The following is a 19,866-nucleotide window of genomic DNA, read 5'->3' as shown; positions in this document are numbered from 1 at the left end:
TTTTTAAAAAAAAGGTTTTGTGATTTACACATGGAAGAAGTGAAACTATCACTGTATTCTAACAGATGAAAGGCTTAACAGACAATCAATTTTTCAATGTATAATTTCAGTTACATCACACTGTAAATTTTTGCTATAAATTCTGTGTTACGATCGAGCTCTCCACAATCACCTGATGAAGGAGCGTTGCTCTGAAAGCTAGTGTGCTTCCAATTAAACCTGTTGGACTATAACCTGGTGTTGTGAGATTTTTAACTTTGTACACCCCAGTCCAACACGGGAATCTCCAAATCATGACTTTTTTCACAATGCCTCCTTGTCCTAAGGTCCCCAGTGAGTAGAAATGTTTGCTCTCCACTTCATGTTCCTTTCCCATTAATATCTTGAAACTTTAGATTTACCATAACCAGTGGTTCCCCCTGTCTTCTGAGATGTTCTCTGGAAAAGCTGCTGCTCCTCCTGCCTGCATGCCCACCTTGAAGGCAAGAGTTCTCCTCCTCTCTGGTCCAGCTTGTGTACTAATGCTGCCAACACAATATCTAAAATTGTAGGGGTGGGCACACTCTCATGAGTGTTGCATTTTTCATACCTACCAACCTCACCTTTGAAAGTTGGAATAAACTAATGCACATTAAGTGGTGCAAGTCAATCTATATACCCTATTCTTCTATTCATCATTTATAGCAGGTTGTGTGGTTTGGTGGTTACTTCCATCTTTTTCTGCAAAACTTTCTCCAATTGATATTTTCTTTTCTGGATATAGCTGTACAGTCAATGGTTCGCCCTGATACCTGAACTGAATATTCATTCAGAAAGTGAAGTGATTAGGCTTTGAGTTGCTAATCCTAGCCAATTAGTGTCATAGAATCATAGAGGTCTACAGCACGGAAACAGGCCCTTCAGCTTAACTTACCCATTCCACCCAGTTTTCACAATTAAATGAGCCACACTTGCTTGCATTTGATCCATATCCCTCTACACCAATCCCACCTGTGTATCTGTTGAAATGTTTCTTAAATGGCAAAATTGTATTTGCTTCCGTCACTACCTCTGGCAGCCCATTCCAGATACTGACCACAGTGTGAAAACAAATCATCCTTCTGGACTTTCTGTAATCCTATCTTCTCATCTTAAACCTATGCCAATTAGTTTAGACTCCCATAACATGGTGAAGAGCTGTTGGCTATCTACTATATATATGTCTCTCATGATTTTGTAGATGTCTATTATGGCATGCCTTAGTCTCCTATGCTCCAGGGGAAAAAAGATCAAACGTTATCAAATGTTAAAAAAATATAGTGGATGTAGGTTTGCTCGCTGAGCTGGCAGGTCTATTTCCAGACGTTTCGTCACCCTGCTCGGTAATATCTTCAGTGGACTTCTGGGCGAAGCACTGCTGATGATTCCTGCTTTCTATTTATATGTTTGGGATTCTTTGGGTTGGTGATGTCATTGCCTGTGGTGATGTAATTTCCTGTTCATTTTCTCAGGGGGTGGTAGCTGGGGTCTAAGTCGATGTGTTTGTTGATAGAGTTCCAGTTGGAATGCCATGCTTCTAGGAATTCTTGTGTGTATCTCTGTTTGGCTTGTCCTAGGATGAATGTGTGGTCCCAGTCGAAAAGGTATCCTTCCTTATCTATATGTAAGGATACTAGTGAGAGTGTCACATACATCCACAAATGAAGCTGCATCAGAGCATTATTTCGTTTTGTGGCTAGTTGATGTTCATGTATCCTGGTGGCTAGTTTTCTGTCTGTTTATCCAATGTAGTGTTTTTTTACAGTCCTTGCACGGTATTTTGTAAATGACATTAATTTTGCTTGTTGTCTGTATAGGGTCTTTTACATTCATTAGCTGCTGTTTTAGTGTGCTGGTGGATTTGTGGGCTACCATGATGCCAAGGGGTATGAGTAGTCTGGCAGTCATTTCCAACATGTCTTTGATGTAGGGGAGAGTGACTAGGGCTTCTGGATGTGTTTTGTCTGCTTGTTTAGGTTTGTTGCTGAGAAATCAGCGGACTGTGTTCATTGGGTACCCATTCTTTTTGAATACACGGTATAGGTGATTTTCCCATGCTCTGCATAGTTCCTCTATGCTGCAGTGTATGTTGGCTCATTGAAATAATGCTCTGATGCAGCTTCATTCGTGGATGTGTGTGACACTCTCACTAGTATCCTTACATACAGAAAAAGAAAGACACCATTTCGACTGAGCCAACACATCCACCCGAGGACAAGCCAAACAGAGACACACACGAGAATTACTAGAGGCATGGCTTTCCAACTGGAACTCTATCAACAAACACATCAACCACACCCTGGAGAAAAAGAAAAGGAAATGACATCACCACAGGAAATGACATCACCAACCCAAAGAAACCCAAACATATAAATAGAAAGCAGGAATCATGTACAGTGCTTCACCTGAGGCCCACTGAAGATGTTACCTAGCAGGGTGATGAAATATCTGGAAACGAACCTTCAAGCTCAGTGGCTAAATCTACATCCAGAACCTCAACCTGAGCGACAAATCTTCTCAAAACACGCTAGAACATCACATAGGCACATCCTCCTGCTGGAACTAGAGAACAACAAGAGTGGAGCAATAACTAGCTGGTCACACTGGCTGATCACGCCAACAAACTAAGGTATGACTTGTTTTATTACTAAATGGTATTACATGCATGTTGTAAATGTACAATACATCATTGTTCCTGCTTTCAACAGTCAATATTATCTCACAGATTTACAATTTGTCCTCCAACGGCATTGTGAATCAGGATGTGAAGATGCCTGTGTTGGACTGGATTGAACAAGATCAAAAGTCACACGCCACCAGGTTATAATCTAACTGTTGGATTATAACCTGGTGACTGGGAGTTTTGACATTGTGAATCATTTATTCATAGATATTATCACTAATACAAAGCTAGTTTATTTTAAATTTACCGTAAAATAAGATTCGCAGTCAAGATATATGTCTCTGAAAAGTTAAGTATCTCAACGGAGCCGAAAGGATTTCCATCTTTAATATCCCGGGATGCAATGTAGCAAAACCAAACAAGGGTCTCATCTTACAAATGCAGCATCAATCAAATGAACAAGCTGATCACTGCTGGAGGAACAATGTGTTGCAATTTGCATCAGTGTTGTTGACAGCGAAGAGTAGAAGTAATTGCCAGGGCCCAATAAGCAGAAGTATTTGATGTTATATATGTATAGATAGTAGGTCAGGTTATTGTAGAAGCTGCAATTTTGTCAGTGTGTGTGACAAATAAAAATATTATCATTCTATTACATTCTCTGACAATGTAGAAAATCCCCACAACAATGACCCTTATTCTGTAGCTCAGTTAAATTCAATTTCTTCCTTTGTAATTACTATATTCAGTAGCACTGAGCAGATAATGTACAGCATTTAGCTTGAACGAATCCGAGTAATATATGTGGCTTCAATAGCTCCATCACTCAGGTGACATGTTTCTTCATTCCATTTTTCAATTGCTGTGTCTGAGAAAGTACATAAAATTCACATCAGCTCATTAGTTTTTGAAAACTAGTCAGAAACACAAGCTGATAAAATGCAGGTTTACATTCAATGTACAAAAGATCAGGCATTACAGTTCCCTAATATATTCCTCTCTATTTGGTTAGTGGGGGAGAAGAATTGCATAAAATTTTAACAGTAGCATAGTTAGAATGTGAAACTTGATTCCATAAATAGTATTTGAAGAGAATAGCATAGATGTGTTTAAGTTAAGTTTTACCGGAGCTAGATAAAGAAATGAGGGGAGAAGGAGTATAACATTATGACAACAAGGTTAAATGCAGGGAGGCCTCATGTGGAGCATTAATACTAGTATGCAGGTATGCGGATTACCCTGATCATGGGTTCCTGTGCTTTATGTGCAATGCAATCTGTGTAGTTCTACGTAAATTTATTTTCTATACTCAAAGAATTACAAGCTGAGTTGCTAAAAAGAATTAAGCCAGATAAAGAGAAATGCGTTTCCCTTGTTACAATATCAAAAATGAGAGACTGTCATTATTAAACTTTGAGTTAGACCACTTATTAGGGAAACCCAGAACATTTATTCATGCAAATAATAGAAGAAATCTGAAATGTGCTAGTCACAGGGATAACTAAAGCTTTTTTTTATTATGTAGCGGTATCGATTTTATTTTACCATTTTATGTTATTTGCTCGTGGAATCTGGAAGTCACAAGCTAGGCCAACGTTTGTTGCCCATCCCAAATTGCACGGGAGTAGGTGGTGATGAACTACCTCATTGAACTGCTGCAGTCCTTGCAGTGCAGGAACCCCCGCAGTGCCATTAGGAAGGATGTTCCAGTATATTGACCCAGCAACAGCAAAGATCAGCAACATAGTTCCAAGATAACATGTCTTGGAGAAGAACTTCCAGTTTCAAGGTCTGCCCCATTTAACATGTTAATAATGCCACACAACGTGAAGGAAGGTAGCCAGTGTTAAAAAGGGACTTCACTTCACAAGGGTTGTGTGATGGTTTTACTGCCAATCCTGTCACAGGCAGATGCAATTGTGAAAGATAAAATGGTGATGATCAAGTCAGGTAGGTTTCTCCCTCTTGTTGGTTCCTTCAACATCTGCTGTAGACCTTGTAAAGCTATTCTGTCCTTTAGGACTCGATCAGCTTGGTCGGTAGTGGTTCTGATGACCCACACTGGGTGATGGAGATTGACCTTGCCCAATTGGAGTATATTCAGTGCCTTTGCCACTCTCTGTGTTTGTAAAATTGGTGTTCAACATTGAGGTGTACTGAGGTGGCATGGGAGAGGGCGCAGGATAGATACTAATCAGCGTGATGTCTCCTTGTCCTATTTTTGCCTTGAAGCTATGAGAGTTCCTGAGGTCTGCAGTCACTATGAGTACTCCCTGGGCAACTCTCTCCTGACTGTATACCACTGTGCTTAACATCTCTGGTGGGTTTGTCCTGCGGCGGAACAGGATATATCTAAGGATGGTGATGGCGATGATTGGGACATTGTTTGTGAGTTTGTATGGTTCTGTGGTTAAGATTATTTCAGGCTGTTGCTTCACCATTCTGTGGGGCAGTGCTCCAAATTTGGAGCCACCTGTCCTTACAAAGGAGTACTTTGTGGAATCAACAAGGCTCATTCCCTATTTCTTCTCCAGTGCCTAGATCAATGGCCCGTGGTCCATTCCGTTTTATTGATTTTGTTAGACTTTGAGACAGTTTGATACAACAGAGCAGCTTAGCAGCTCTGAGTCATCTGTATTTCTGTGGGTCTACAGTCAAGTTTAGTTAGGCCAGGATTCCTTCCTACAGAGCATCTAAGGGAATAACTTGAAATGAAGTACAGATCATCCTTGATCAAACTGAACAGTATGGCAAGCTTGAAGGCCTGAATGTCTCCCATGCATTATCCTGTGGGCTAAATTTTAATGGGAGCTATGTTCTCCAACCTCTACAAAACGTCTGCTGTCCCACAGCCACATTATGCTGGGACATGACATGAATTGGCTAAAGACAAACACACCACAGTACACTATAAATTCTGGCTCTATATTCCTGGATCAAAATGGCAAGAACCTATTCAATGTGAGAAGTGGATGGTCCAGGCACACAATTTGGGAACCTTTTAAACAGCATTTATAAATATTTAAGTGTATGAGCATTTGAACGATATTAATTTTAATACCGCCGGTCATGCACTTCATGTTCTTAATCTGCAAGAATAGAACATAGAACATTACAGCTCAGTACAGGCCCTTCAGCCCCCAATGTTGCGCTGACCAGTGGAACCAATCTGAAGCCCATGCAACCTACACTATTCCATTCTTGTCCATATGCCTATCCAATGACCAATTAAATGCCCTTAAAGTTGGCGAGTCTACTACTGTTGCAGGCAGTGCATTTCATGCCCCTACTAATCCCTGAGTAAAGAAACTACCTCTGACCACTGTCCTATGTCTATCACCCTTCAATTTAAAGCTATGTCCCCTCGTGCTAGCCATTACTATCCAAGGAAAAAGGCTTTCACTGTCCACCCTATCTAACTCTCTGATTGTCTTAAATGTCGTAAATAGGTCACCTCTTAACCTTCTTCTAACGAAAACAGCCTCAAGTCCCTTCGCCTTTCCTCATAAGACCTTTCCCCCATACCAGGCAACATCCTAGTAAATGTCCTCTGGACCCTTTCCAAAGATTCTACATCCTTTCTATAATGCAGTGACCACAACTGTATACAATACTCCAAGTGCGGCTGCACCAGAGTTTTGTACAGCTGCAACATGACCTCATGGCTCTGAAATTCAATGCCTCTACCAATAAAAGCTAACACAATGTATGCCTTCCTAACAACCCTGTCAACCTGGGTGGCAACTTTCAAGGATCTATGTATATGGACACCGAAATCTCTCTGCACACCTACACTACCAAGAATCTTACCATTAGCCCAGTTGCTCCTTCCAAAGTGAATCACCTCACACTTTTCCTCATTAAACTCCACTTGCCACCTCTCAGCCCAGCTCTGCAGCTTATCTCTGTCCCTCTGTAACCTGCAACACCCTTTGGCATTATCTACAAATCAACCGACCTTAGTATCATCCGCAAATTTACTAATCCATCCTTTTACACCCTCACTTAAGTCATTTATAAAAATGACAAACAGCAGTGGCCCCAAAACAGATCCTTGGGGTACACCAATAGTAACTGAACTCCAGGATGAACATTTCCCACCAACCACCACCCTCAGAATTCTTTCAGCTCGCCAATTTCTGATCCAAATCTCTAAACCACCTTCAAACCCATGCCTCCATGGGCAACTTTATCAAATGCTTTTCTGAAATCAATATACACCACATCAACCGCTTTACTCTCATCCACCTGTTTGGTCACCTTCTCAAAGAACTCAATAAGGTTTGTGAGGCACGACTTACCCTTCACAAAACTGTGTTGACTATCCCCAATCAACCTATTCCTTTCTAGATGATTATAAATCCTATTTCTTATAACCTTTTCCACCAATTTACCCACAACTGACTACAAAGCTTAGGTTATCATGACTTAATAATTATAATTAAAAATACAAATAAATAACTCTGATTTCTGGATTTTTAAAATGTATTATTTCAATGATTTAGGATGTACTTCAACACCAATATTTAATCTTGAAATAATTAATTTGCCTAACTATATATCTCTGAAATTTCTCTGGAGTTTTCCATCTATCCAGTTATTACTTCATTGCATGGAATGACAAATAAATATCCCTGAACTTCTGCTGAATCCTTATAGTTTTGTCAAATCGTAGTTTGTACTTACTGTTTCCTTTATCATCGGTTGTTAGTTTTGCTATGTAGATAAATATAATTATAACCAAACCAAAAAGCAATACAGTTGCAGTACTTATAGAGATGTAAAGTACGAAACCTGAAATAAATCAAAAATGCATTAAAGTTTATCTTGCATTAAATGACTTAAATTTATCACTATGAAGTGATAAAATTAGTGTAAATTAAGTATAGGTTATTCATACACTGAAGTATAAGTATCAATAGATAGAGGCCAAGTAAAGTGAATATTTCAGAAACTAATATTGTGCACTTGTTACATCGGTAATTTACTTCTGTTGTTTCCATATGTAGATTCCAAATCCAGGAAAAATAAAACAAGAGACTAACTCTACAACTATATGTTATTGTTTGTTTTAAAAGGAATCTAATATCCATTTCAGTTGGAGCATGCTGATGATGATTACATTTTACAGTGCCATTGCTTGAATTGGGTTTATCTTTTCATAAAGCTGTTGCTCAGGTTCAAGATGCAAAACGGATTCAAATATAAACCCAGCTGGCTCAAACAAAGGCTAATTGCTGAGGGATGTTCTTTGAATCAATAAACCTTTAGAAATGAGACAACAACATTGAGCTTTAAGAAAGAATACACAGAATATTACTACTTTTCTTCCTTTTTTATTTATATTTTCAAACCATTGAAATGTCACTGCACATCCTTCAAATGATACTTTACTTCCAGTAGAATCCCTCGATAGTGTTTGCACTTGATTATATTGGTACCTCTAGAGCCCCTTACGGTGCTTGCTGCAAAACAATGACATAGTTCTATTTGGTTTACTTTGCAATTTTTCATTCACATTTTTTACAAGCGGACCTTGAGCTATAGAGAGAGGCTGAATAGGCTGGGACGTTGGAGGCTGACGGCTGACCTTTAAGAGGTTTATAAAATCATGAGGGCATTGAATAAGGTAACTTGACAAGGTTTTTTCTTTGGTTTGGGGAGTCCAGAACTAGAGGACATAGGTTTAGGGTGAGAGGATATCACAGGACCTAAGGGGCAATTTATTCACGCTGAGGGTGGTGTGTAAGGAATGAGCTGCCAGAGGAAGTGGTGAGGACTGGTACAATTGCAACATTTAAAAGGCATCTGGATAGGTTTATAAATAGGAGGGGTAAGAGGGATATGGGCCAAGTGCTGGCAAATGGAACTGGATTAGGTTCGGATATCTGATCAGCATGGATGGGTTGGACCTAAAAGATCTGTTTCCATGCTGTACAACTCTATGAGTCTATGAGATCTGTGCCTTTATAATACCTTTCTGTGGATACTTTCCAAAGCAGAAAATTGCAGGATATTTTTGAAAACACTTGAATAATTAATAATAAACATTTAAAGTTTCATCACCAAATGTGTTTCATAACTTGATTTTATTTTGTCAACAACCAATGAAGACGTGACTTCAAAAATATTGTTAAGGAAAAATTAGTGCCTATGGATTCTGGCTAATCAATAACCACATCCTTATTGACAGGACAAAGAGTTTTCACGAATGATAACTTGAAAATATCGAAGGTATAATGTCCTAAGGTTTCACAAACAGTGTAAGGAAAGAGGAAGTAGCTTGCATTTATTCATCACATAGACAAGTTCACGATTTTTAAAATGTAACTCATTTTTTCTAATCAACCCGTTTTGAGATGCTATTATATACTCTGGAGAAGGTGGGATTTGAACGGGCCTCCTGGTACACAGGTAGGAACATTACCACTGCACCACAAGAGAGCCAAAGCTTGTGAATCCCCAAAATGACTCTCAATGAATTACTTCTGAAGGATTGCTACCATTGCAGTGTTGGAAAACAACCAATTTGCACTGAGTAACAACTACAAACAGCAAAAAGAGAGGCAAACAAATATCTATTTCTGTAATAAAGGATGAAGGACGAATGCTCGTTGGAACTCTGGGAGAACTCAACTCCTGACCTTCATCAATTCCTGATCTTTCATATCCAACTGAGCAGATTAAATATCTTATTGAATGCTTTCACTCTGATCGAATGAAGTTTGAAAGCACAACAATTTAATTTAGAGGTATGAAAGGTATAACTAAGCCAAGAATGACATGTACTTTTCCTTAACTAATGTAACATTTTCTAGAACTCACTTTAAAATAGTCTGAGTTGAAAGTTGTTAGAGTCAAGGAACTGCATCACTGAACTATTAGTTACATAGTGTTCGATTGAGTTCAAAACTCTGAAGTTACAATGATCAGGGGGATGCGTGATAGAAATTAATTCTACATGTATTAACATTCATTGCAACTGTATTGAAAATGTATAATAATTTTCATTCAGAGCATCTTTGGTTTCAGCAAGCCATCCAAAGTATAAGTCGACAGAACAATGGACACCACCATTTCTACTGTCTCTAATAATATCTTGACCAAACTTGACTGTATCTTCATAGACCAGGTCAACTTTATTTATTCAAGATATATGTGAAAAATGTACTTTCATATGAGTGTCATGTTTCACTTTGCTATAGCAGTGAGAACTTGCATTTATACAATGAATTTAACATAGTAAAACAGGGCACGTCAGAGCAGCATTAATAAATAAATCTGACAATGAGTCACAAAGCAAACATGAGAAAAGATGAGCAAATGCTTGATCAAAAGATAAGTTTTTTGGAGCATGTTAAAAGGGGAAGAGAAAGTTTGATACTCATACACATTTACAAAGTACATTCCAGAGCTTATAGCCCAGACAGCCGAATGAATGGATACCAGTTGAGGAGCAATTAAAATTGGGATTGTATAAAAGGCCAAGACTGGAGTAATGCTGGCTATGGTTTCATAATGTGGAGGTGCTGGTATTCAACTGGGGTGGACAAAGTCAAAAGTCATACGATACCAGGTTATAGTCCAACAGGTTTATTTGACAACGAACTTTACCTGACTAAGGAGCAATGCTTCGAAAGCTTCTGATTTCAAATAAACCTGAAGGACTATAACCTGGTGTCATGTGATTTAAGGTTTCATAAATAGGTGAAACCTTGGGCATCTTAAAAGCAAGGAAAAGAATTCAAATTTGAGGTGATGTTGAACAATGTTCAGTGAGCACAGGGATGATGGATGAATGGAACATGCTGAAAATTACAATGCCAGTAGCAGAGTTTGAATGGGATTGCATTCTGCAGAGGTTGGAAAAGGAGAAGCTGGATTGGAGAATAGTCAAGTACTGTGTTAAGAATAGATTTTACAATCTCTTACCTGTAGAACTTTGGTCATTACACTTCTCTAATGTCTGTAGGTCACTGGTTGCATTGCTGATTGGATTCTGTACTACACACGTGTATTTGTCCTGCTCATGACCAGGACTTATCACCAGTTCAGCTTTATCATCAATTCTATCGCTGGGTCCAGACATGGGTTGTATTTCCCAGTATAATGTGACATTTGTTCCCTTGGAGACACAGCAGCTCAGGCTGGCATTTTTAGTTGAACAATTTATTGTTATTAAAGGCTTGGAAACTGGCTCTAAAATAGAGACAACAATTAAGATGTGAATGGCAAGATGATAGCATTACGTGAATTTTTCCATTTACATATTGTGGTAAATAAATGATTGGCTATGTTTGAACAAAGTATACAAATCAGAACTATGTACAACTGGATTACTGGAAATATTTGGTCAATCACCCACACAAACAATAGCCAATGTAAATGTACTGTTGTCAATACAGTCTGTATTACACCTCTCATTAATTCCATAAATCTCAACAGTTTAATGGGTTATTACAAAGGCCAGAAATGTACAACAGGCCCTGACTTGCAAAATAAAAGTCATCTATTTCCACATGCTGGGGAATGTCCTGTAAAAGTAAAATATCTGGAATGATGAGAAAAAAGCCCTCTGAGTGAAAATTCTGTCTTTCACCGTCCCTGCATTGTATTCCTAATCTCAGTTGAGGTCCTGAATCAAGGCTGAGAACCTTCTCATTGAGTAAACATGCTATTACGCTTTCCAGTAATCGTCACAGATTCACATTGAGTTTAAAACATTTATTTTAAAGTTATATAATCAAGTAACTTACCAAATACTTGCAAATCAAACTTTGTTTTAGTTGTTTCCATCACTGCTGTATCATAGCAATCGATATGTATTTCATACAGTCCTGTGTCATAAATCTGTACTTTCTGCAGTGCCAGAGAGGCATTTTGGTGTATTTGCAGTCTTTTTTCATACAATGCATGTTTGTGAGGTGTACCAAAACCCCATGAAGCAAGTTTAGCATTAATTGGTGATGTTAATAGAAATGCTACTTCATACTGAGACCCACAATGGACAGGCACAGGAAACAGAACCTGGTCACCCACAGTTGCATTAATGATGATTGTGGAGATGGCTGAGCTCTCTGTTCCACACAGTATAAGCAAATTAAACACTGGAATTGAAAAATAAAACTACATTAAATTGATGAATGCCTATCTTACTGAACAACCATTAATTTAATAATCATATAAACCATTTACCTGAAAGCAGGGTGAGCATTTTCATATTGAAGAGACACATTTATTTATGGTGCTGTACACCATTTGTTTTCCATGGTTTATCATGAAGGAATTTCATCTGAAGGAGTACAAAATAAATTTATTGATTAATTGCACAAAATTTCCATTTGAATCTAACTTTTACTCAATTGGAGTCTGTTAAGATATTTTGTTTTTAAATTGAAACTATCAGTGATGGGTACAAGTCATTGTGTGATACTACAAAGATTAAGAGAAGTAAGAGTCTGAGAATTTGAGAAGGAGTAATCAATTCTTACCAAGCATGGATTTTAAGACTAACAATTGCAGGAGGATGAGACAATTGGAAAGAAGCAGAGATGTACAGATCGGAGGAACTGGATGAAAATAAGAAAGAACACAGTGCAGTTAAAGAGGATAAATAACGAAGAGGAGTCTTCCAAGGAGCAGGAGCAGATAGTTTAGAGAACCAATCGTCAGTATATTATTTACAAAATTAAGATAGGCAAGAAAAAGTGTGACAAAGGAGGAAGTTCGGGTGGCGAAATATCATTTATCATGTCACAAACATTACCTTATATCTTATTTCATCTCTTGCTAACATCTGCCAAATGGAGACGCGGCTGTGGGAGCAGACTCATCAGTCACACAAGGACCCATGGAACCCATGACCATTGCCATGGAATTTCCTCTGTCGACAATCAGACTCAACAGCGAGTGATTGATGACTACAACAAATCTAGGAGATGCGTGGAAAACTTTACAAGATTCTTCATGTATGATGATTAATACCATGAAGAAACGCAATGGGATTATTCAGGAATCATACGCCTTTTTTTCCCCCAAGAAGGGAATACATGTTGTCATTACAGTTTCTCAGCCTTGCGTCTCACCAGCGCTAGGCTTGGGAAATGAATTTGCAACAGCAAAGCATTAAACCACAGGAGAGACTGAATTCAGCTCATCTGTTTCGTGCTATCAACATCATACCTCCTACTGACCCATTAAGAAAGGCATTGCCTGTAGTGAGAAGAATGTGGTTGAGACCGCAGAGAAGTACAGATGAATTTGGGCTATGTGAAGGCAAGTGGCTTTGTGCAGCGGCAACAAATGAAACAGGTTAATTTTTTAAAAATCCATTTCCCTTACTAACTTCCTCACGCATTATACTCAAAAAATGATCATTTCAAATGTTCAATGAAACTCAGCGTCATAACCTTTCAGAGTTTAACTCTGGGAAAATGCAAGTGCTTTCAAATGCGTGTAAATCAAATACGTAATTAGATTATTAAACCCCTCTGGTTGAGTCTTTATGCTTGGGCCTGCAGTGGCAAATGTCCGAAAAGTTCGTGTCCATTATTGACTTAATTTGACCTTGTCACGCACAAAATGATTAACGGAATGCGGAAAAAAAAACGTAAAATGAGCTAGCGGATATTATCCGATGATAAATTGGCAAAAGGTTATGAAAAGAATCTCTTCTTTTTTAAAAAAAAGAACAGGCGATCAGAATAAATTGCACATTTCAATCATAAGTCACAGGAACTGGAAATGATTCGCTAGGTCAATATTCTGTAACTTAACCCCAACCAGTTACACTTCATTCTCATGACCCCAGGAAAATACGTACGTACAGTATTTTTAAGAGAATAGTAACTCCTAATGATCTAGCTCTTTAGTGAAGGCGTTTAAAGCATTGATTTATTCGTAATGAAAATCTATCCCAAGTAGCTCCCAGGATGGGGCACGAGATTGAGAAAGACAAGGGGGTCGAGCTGATTTTTATTGCATCGGTATTGAATTTGTTTTTACTTGGTCTTCAAAGTTATGTTTACGTGAAATGAGCGCCTTTGCCAATCACAAAGCTCACCGAGACACCAATATTATTGCCCTTGGATTGAGTTCACGAGCGTCAAAATGAAGGGTTTATCGCACAAGGTTGCTGCAACATTAGGAAATATCTTCACTTAGACTGTATCTGTAGTCACTGCATCCCTGCAGTGTGGAGAACAAGTCCACACCGACGCTCCGAAGAGTAATCCACCCAGACCCATTCCCCTACAATTCCCCTGACTAATGTACCTAACCGACACATAACTGAAGACTATGGGCAATTTAGCATGGCCACAATTCACCTAGCCTGCAGATTTTTGGACTGTGGGAGGAAACTGGAGCACCCGGAGGAAACCCACACAGACGCGGGGAGAATGTGCAAACTCCACACAGAGAGTTGCCTGAGGCGGGAATCAAATCTGGATCCCTGGCGCGGTGAGGCAGCAGTGCTAACCACTGAGCCCTGAGTGAGAGGGTTTAAAAATGAGAAAGGTATTTGTACGGATTTTACTGCTGCTAATCTTCACCCGTTGAAGTAAATTCAACGGGAGTAAAAAAAAGTAAATGAGCATAAGATTCACCTTAAAAACCATAAGGCGAAATCGAAGAAACAGCACATCGAATATTGAAATAATTTATTGTACTAATGCTTCGCTTTGATGATGTGATATTGTCAATTCTGGGGAAGAGCGACTCGATCTGAAACGTTAACTCTGATTTGTCCAGATGCTGCCAGACCTGCTGAGTTTTTCCAGCAATTTCCGGCTTTCCGGATCCAGATTTGTTTTCTTCCTCAGGCAACTCTCTGTGTGGAGTTTGCAGATTCTGTGTGGGTTTCCTCTGGGTGCTCCAGTTTCCTCCCACAGTCCAAAAACGCGCAGGCTAGGTGAATTGTGGCCATGCTAAATTGCCGATAGTCTTCAGGTATGTGTTGGTTAGGTACATTATTATCTATAGATTATTAACAAAACTATAATGTGAGCCATAAAGAGAACTTGTTGGAGTTAAAATTTATATAAAATTTAAATAAAAACACTCGATTTAAAATGAAAAGTTCTATTCCCTTTTCGGATTAAACATAGTAAATTCTTTCCAGAAGTAACTCTCAAATTGAAGTTAGAGACTCACCTGTTTGCAACAAAATGGCTATTGTCCCTTAACGAAAGTACTTTTTAAAATGTTTAACTCCACGACAGAGCATTCCAAATTTCAGTACAACTACAACATCAATTTGCATTTATATAGCGCCTTTAATGCAGGGAACGGTGCCCACGCAGCTTTGCTGTAGCTACAATTCATACAGCCTGGCCGCTAATTCCCAATCTACAATCCCAAAAGTGAACGCCGCTTCCCCAGTTTTTTTTTCGCAGGACCGCAGCAAAACACTCGGAAAGGCAGCGTCGGAGAAAGAGCAGCTGGGATCACGGTGCCAACCCAGGCTCTGTGGTGTGCTACAACAACCCGGTGCGACACTGAACAATTCAATTCCTCAAACACGGACAGAAAATGCTGGCAAGACTCAGCAGCTCAGGCAGCCTGTGCGGAGGGATAATGTAGAGGTGCCGCTGTTGGACACGGTCAAGAATCACACGATTTCTAGCCCAACAGGTTTATTTGCCCTGTGTGGAAGGAGGAAGAGAGAGAGAGAATGTTTCCGATCAATGTTCGGTTTCTAATTCTGTTCAATTCTTTAATATTTCATCTAGGTTTGAACATAGCCCCAGTTCGCTTCACACACACGTTGGTGGTTGAATAAACCCGCTAATCTGACAGTGCGCTAATAGATCAGTCTATAACCCACCTCCGTGATATATAATGGAGAGCGAAAAATACCTCACAAAACATTGAACTGACAAACTGGATCGGCTTGGTTACTAGAATCCTGTAAAACATTGTTATTCCAGGACAAAAACTTGTTGCTGGTAAATTTGATTTTATTCCAAACAGAAGAAAGTTCTTTTAAAAAAAAAATCTGTGAAAGTGTTGTTTTAATCTGAACGAGAACGGAACAGTACCACTCACTGTTTTAGTTATGCTTCCACTTCTTATTAACCTCAGAACGACTACTAACTTGTCGTAACTCCTGGGTCCAGGCCATTTTCACCAGCTTTTGTTTTAAAATGCAGTCTCTATTCAATAATATTAATTTTACAGTCACCCCCCTGTATTCTGTCTGCAACCCTTGATTATTTACTCAGTCCCCGGGTCTCTCTCTCTCTCGGAGATTCACTCACTTACACACACTGCTCTTTGACTTGCTGTTTCTCTGTTCAAGCGCCTCCTCTCCATCTGTTCGCACTGCCCTGGCTACGGGGCATAAACTGGAAGTAAAGCTCACAGTAAGGGCCGGCTGATTGGTGTACGCTGGATTCTGGCTGCTCACAGGGTAAAAAAAAACAAGGACTGCAGATGCTGGAAATCAGATTCTAGATTAGAATGGTGCTGGAAAAGCACAGCATCGTCGGATGCTGCCTGAACTGCTGTGTTTTTCCAGCACCACTCTAATCTAGAATCTGGCTGCTCACACGCAACTCTATCTGAAAGTGGTTTCAGTATTTGTTTAGCAGTAAAGGGGCACCATGGAAATCCATGAAGGCATAATTGCCTGTGTGTGGAGCTTTGGTTAATGGTACAGCTGGAGGCTCTTCACCTTAAATTGAATGAATGACTGGGTAGAACTGAGCTCATCTTTTTATTGTTATCTTGTACGATCTTTGTTCATCTCTTGCTGACTGACAGTGAGGTTTGACACTTGATGTATCCATTTTATATTGAAATCTTTAAATTCATTGGTGAAAAAAGCCACAGAGCAAAGAAGGCCATTCAGCCCATCGAGTCTGATCACCATTTAATGAGATCATGGCTGAACTAATAATCCTCAGTTCCACTTTCTAGAATCATGAAAGATTTCCAGCACAGAAAAAGACCATTCAGCCCTGTAAGATATGTGTCCTCCACCACATAAACCTGCAAACCAATTTCCTTTGGTGTTTACTCAGTTCTCTTTTGAACGATACCATTGAATCTGCATCTATCACACTCTCAGTGCATTCCTGGCATACTTAAAAGAAAAATAAAGTTCCTATTCTGCCTGTTCTTTTGCTAATCACTTTCCTATGTGCCCTCTGCTTTTCACTCTTTTGCGAATGTGTACAATCTCTATCAACTTGTCTAGATCTCTCATAATTTTGAATGTCGATCAGCAATCTTCTCAACATTCTCTTCTTTAAACAGAACCACCCCATTGTCTCCAATCTAGCCATTTAACTGAAGTCTCTCTTTCCTGACCCATTCGCAGAAATCTTTTCTGTACCCTCTCTAAAACCTTCAAAAACATTCTTAACATGTAGTGTCAGAATTGGACACAGTACTCAAGTTGAGGCTAAATTAGTATGTTATAAAAATTCATTAGCACTTCCTCACTTTTGTCCTTTATGCCCTATATATAAAGCCCAGAAACCCTTATGCCTTTTTATATTTTTCTCAACCTGCTCGGTCATCTTCAAACAATTGTGCATATATACCTCCAGGTCTGAGCCCATGAAAGAATTGTGCTATTTTGTTAATATTGCCCCTCCTTGTTTTTCCTACCAAAGTGTGTTCCTTTCTGTTTCTCTGCATTAAATTTTATCTGCCACATGGCCACCTATTCCACCAGTCTGTTGGTGTCCTCTATCACAGTTCTCCTCACAATTCACTACACCTCCAAGTTTTGGCTAATTCGCAAATTTTGTACTGCATGTATAAGTATGGATCATTGACATGTATCAAGAAAAGCAGCAATACTAATACATACCCCTAGGGAATCCAAATGTATGCCTTCCACAAAACCTATGAGAAAGCTTACCAATGCTTTCTGCTTTCTGCCAACTAATTTTGTATTCAATGATTTACCACTGTTGAACTGGGGTGTACAAAGTAAAAAAAAATCACACAACACCAGGTTATAGTCCAACAAGTTTATTTGGAAGCACTAGCTTTTGGAGCACTGCTCCTCCATCCAGCAGTGATCTGAAAGCTAATGCTTCCAAATAAACCTGTTGGACTATAACCTGGTGTTGTGTGATTTTTAACTTTATTCAATGAGCTTCAGCTTTGCTTATGTGGCACTTTACTATTATTTTTTTGAAGTCCGTATCCACCGCAGCAATCAGTTTACCTTCATCAATGCTTACTTAATCAAAAAGTTCAATCACATTTGTTACATATGTTTGCATTTAACAAATCCGATCTGGATTTTTAATTAATCCACACTTGGCCCACTATTAATTTTGACACAAATTATTGTTTCTTAAAATTTTCCTGGCACTTAGGTTAAATTGACTGGCCTGTAGTTATTAGGTTTATTCTTAAACTCTGTATAAACAAGGTGTTGTATTGTAACAACTAATTAATTTGAAACCTTCTTTGCGATATTGCGTCAATGTTTTAAAACTGTTAACTAATTTGAATTCAATGCTAAAATGCAATGACTTTGATTGCCTAGTTGTTAAAATGCACCACACAAATATTCATTGTTTAAAAAAATTGCCATCTCACCCACAAAGGTGTTGCTTTGTAATTTACAGTCTTCACTTGCATGGGTGAATTCTTATTTCTCTTTCATCTATTTACTAGTTACATTGATACGTGGGCTGATGTGAGGCTCACAGAATGCTAGCGTGAATTGTCCTTGCAGGGGCATTACAAAATATAAGCATCAACACTCTAGTTTAAAGCAAAAGCCATGTCTTTATAAATGATATGTACTTCTTTCCCACCACTTCCTGTAGAGCAACCCTACCATCTGATTATATAAGTAATTTTACTAACCTACACATTTTCCATTCAGCACTTGAAAACCCATTAAACAAATAGGCATCATTAATGCTGCCTGCGGTGAATGTGTGTGGGAGGACTTTGTGCTTTCCATCATATTAATAAAAGACCATCAAATGTGTTTGTTTATAGCTTTGTGTACATAATTACGTCCAGTTTTAGGCCAACTTCAATAAGTTGATTTGTACTTTGTGTCAGAAAACATGCAAACCAGCTATATTAATTAATGCATATTTTTAAATAAAATTCATACTTGCTTTGTAATTATTAGGCTTTTGCATCTGGAAACACAGGATTATTAGCAAGCCAATTAAACCCTTAAATCTTGTTCTTTAAGTTTATGGCTGATCTGATATGTAACTCCATTCACAATTTATCAATATTACTTGGTAACTTTGCACTCCTATCTAAATGCCTTAAAAGAGCAACTATGTTTGTGTCACTGGAAATGTGATTATCTATACCAGTGGTTCTCAACATTTTCAGTATCAAGCACACTTCAATGAGAAAAACAATTCCATGGCACACTCACTTTCTTCATACCATATATGCTGTATCAAAAGTCTACACATGCATGGCTGTGGAGGTTTGTAAACGTGCAGTCAACAGGGGCTCCTGGTATCTGCAGATACAGTTATGGACATTGAAGCTCTGCAGGAGATCGGAAGCATGGATGTTGCCTTGATACTAATGTAAAGTGGCACTGCTTACTGAAAATTTCACCAGTGTGCCATTGTACTCTGGTTGAAAACCATTGATCTACTTCACAATCGAAGTTGTTGGTAAATGTGATGAACAGTTGAAATGGCAACATGGATCTTTACAGCACCAGTCACATTCTGCCAATTGGAGCCACTATCCATTAGCCTTTCCCCTTGTCTCCTTGCCCTTAACTAATTTGTCAGTCAGGTCAATTAGTCTTCAATTCCATTGGCTTTAACTTTAGGTAGTATTCAGTTATGTGTTGCATTATGAATGCCTTCTAGAAGTCTTGTATATAATATCTGGACGCACTCCTCTGTTCATTGCTTTCAAAAACATAAGCTACAGTCATCAGCTGTGGCCTGCCCTTTTCAAATTTAAGCTGGCTTTTTCTGATTAGCTGAAAATGTTCAGCATCTCTGTCCTTAATTATAGGCTCCTGTAATTTTCTAACAACACATAAAACTAACTGCTTTACAATTCTTTTACTTTCCTGTCTCACCTTTCTTACTTAGCAATGTGACACATACAATCTGAAGGAATGGTACTCAAACACAGGGAATTTTGGAAGATCATAATTGTGGTACATGCAACATTCTTATTTACTTTCTCAAAGATTCTGTGATGGCATAATATGGCCCTGGGGATTTATCTGTCTTTAGTGCCATTGAAAGTTTAAT

General features: G+C 38.7%; 1 protein-coding gene across 4 annotated transcripts; it reads right to left on the bottom strand.

Annotated features, from left to right (window-relative positions):
• Positions 1 to 3,012: 3,012 nt before the first annotated feature.
• LOC140478516 (CD48 antigen-like) lies at positions 3,013 to 15,996 on the bottom strand. Of its 4 annotated transcripts, none has more exons than XM_072571772.1 (7): positions 15,901 to 15,996; positions 14,795 to 15,285; positions 11,837 to 11,933; positions 11,398 to 11,748; positions 10,574 to 10,840; positions 7,328 to 7,435; positions 3,013 to 3,509 (listed from the first exon to the last, which is right to left on the bottom strand). In XM_072571772.1, the coding sequence occupies exons 3-7, from the start codon at positions 11,874 to 11,876 to the stop codon at positions 3,418 to 3,420; spliced, it is 858 nt and encodes a 285-aa protein (XP_072427873.1). In that variant the 5' UTR covers positions 11,877 to 11,933; positions 14,795 to 15,285; positions 15,901 to 15,996; the 3' UTR covers positions 3,013 to 3,417. The 4 variants fall into 4 exon arrangements, with proteins under 4 accessions (XP_072427873.1, XP_072427871.1, XP_072427872.1 ...); XM_072571770.1 differs by having other exon boundaries at positions 15,905 to 15,996; XM_072571771.1 differs by lacking the exon at positions 15,901 to 15,996 and adding an exon at positions 15,689 to 15,894.
• Between the last annotated feature and the right edge of the window lie 3,870 nt (positions 15,997 to 19,866).

The sequence above is a fragment of the Chiloscyllium punctatum genome, chromosome 6 (assembly GCF_047496795.1).
Source record: "Chiloscyllium punctatum isolate Juve2018m chromosome 6, sChiPun1.3, whole genome shotgun sequence".
Taxonomy (NCBI): domain Eukaryota; kingdom Metazoa; phylum Chordata; class Chondrichthyes; order Orectolobiformes; family Hemiscylliidae; genus Chiloscyllium; species Chiloscyllium punctatum.
The sequence above is the reverse complement of the archived record's forward strand: the minus strand, read 5'-3'. Positions and strand labels throughout refer to the sequence as shown.

What these genes read in the sequence shown, in the direction of transcription:
- LOC140478516 (XM_072571772.1), bottom strand. Translation starts at nt 11,876, where the DNA reads ATGTGTCTCTTCAATATGAAAATGCTCACCCTGCTTTCAG. An exon ending in AATGCTCACCCTGCTTTCAG is followed by an intron (nt 11,749 to 11,836) that starts GTAAATGGTTTA and finishes TTTCAATTCCAG; the next exon opens with TGTTTAATTTGCTTATACTG. An exon ending in GTTTGATTTGCAAGTATTTG is followed by an intron (nt 10,841 to 11,397) that starts GTAAGTTACTTG and finishes TCTCTATTTTAG; the next exon opens with AGCCAGTTTCCAAGCCTTTA.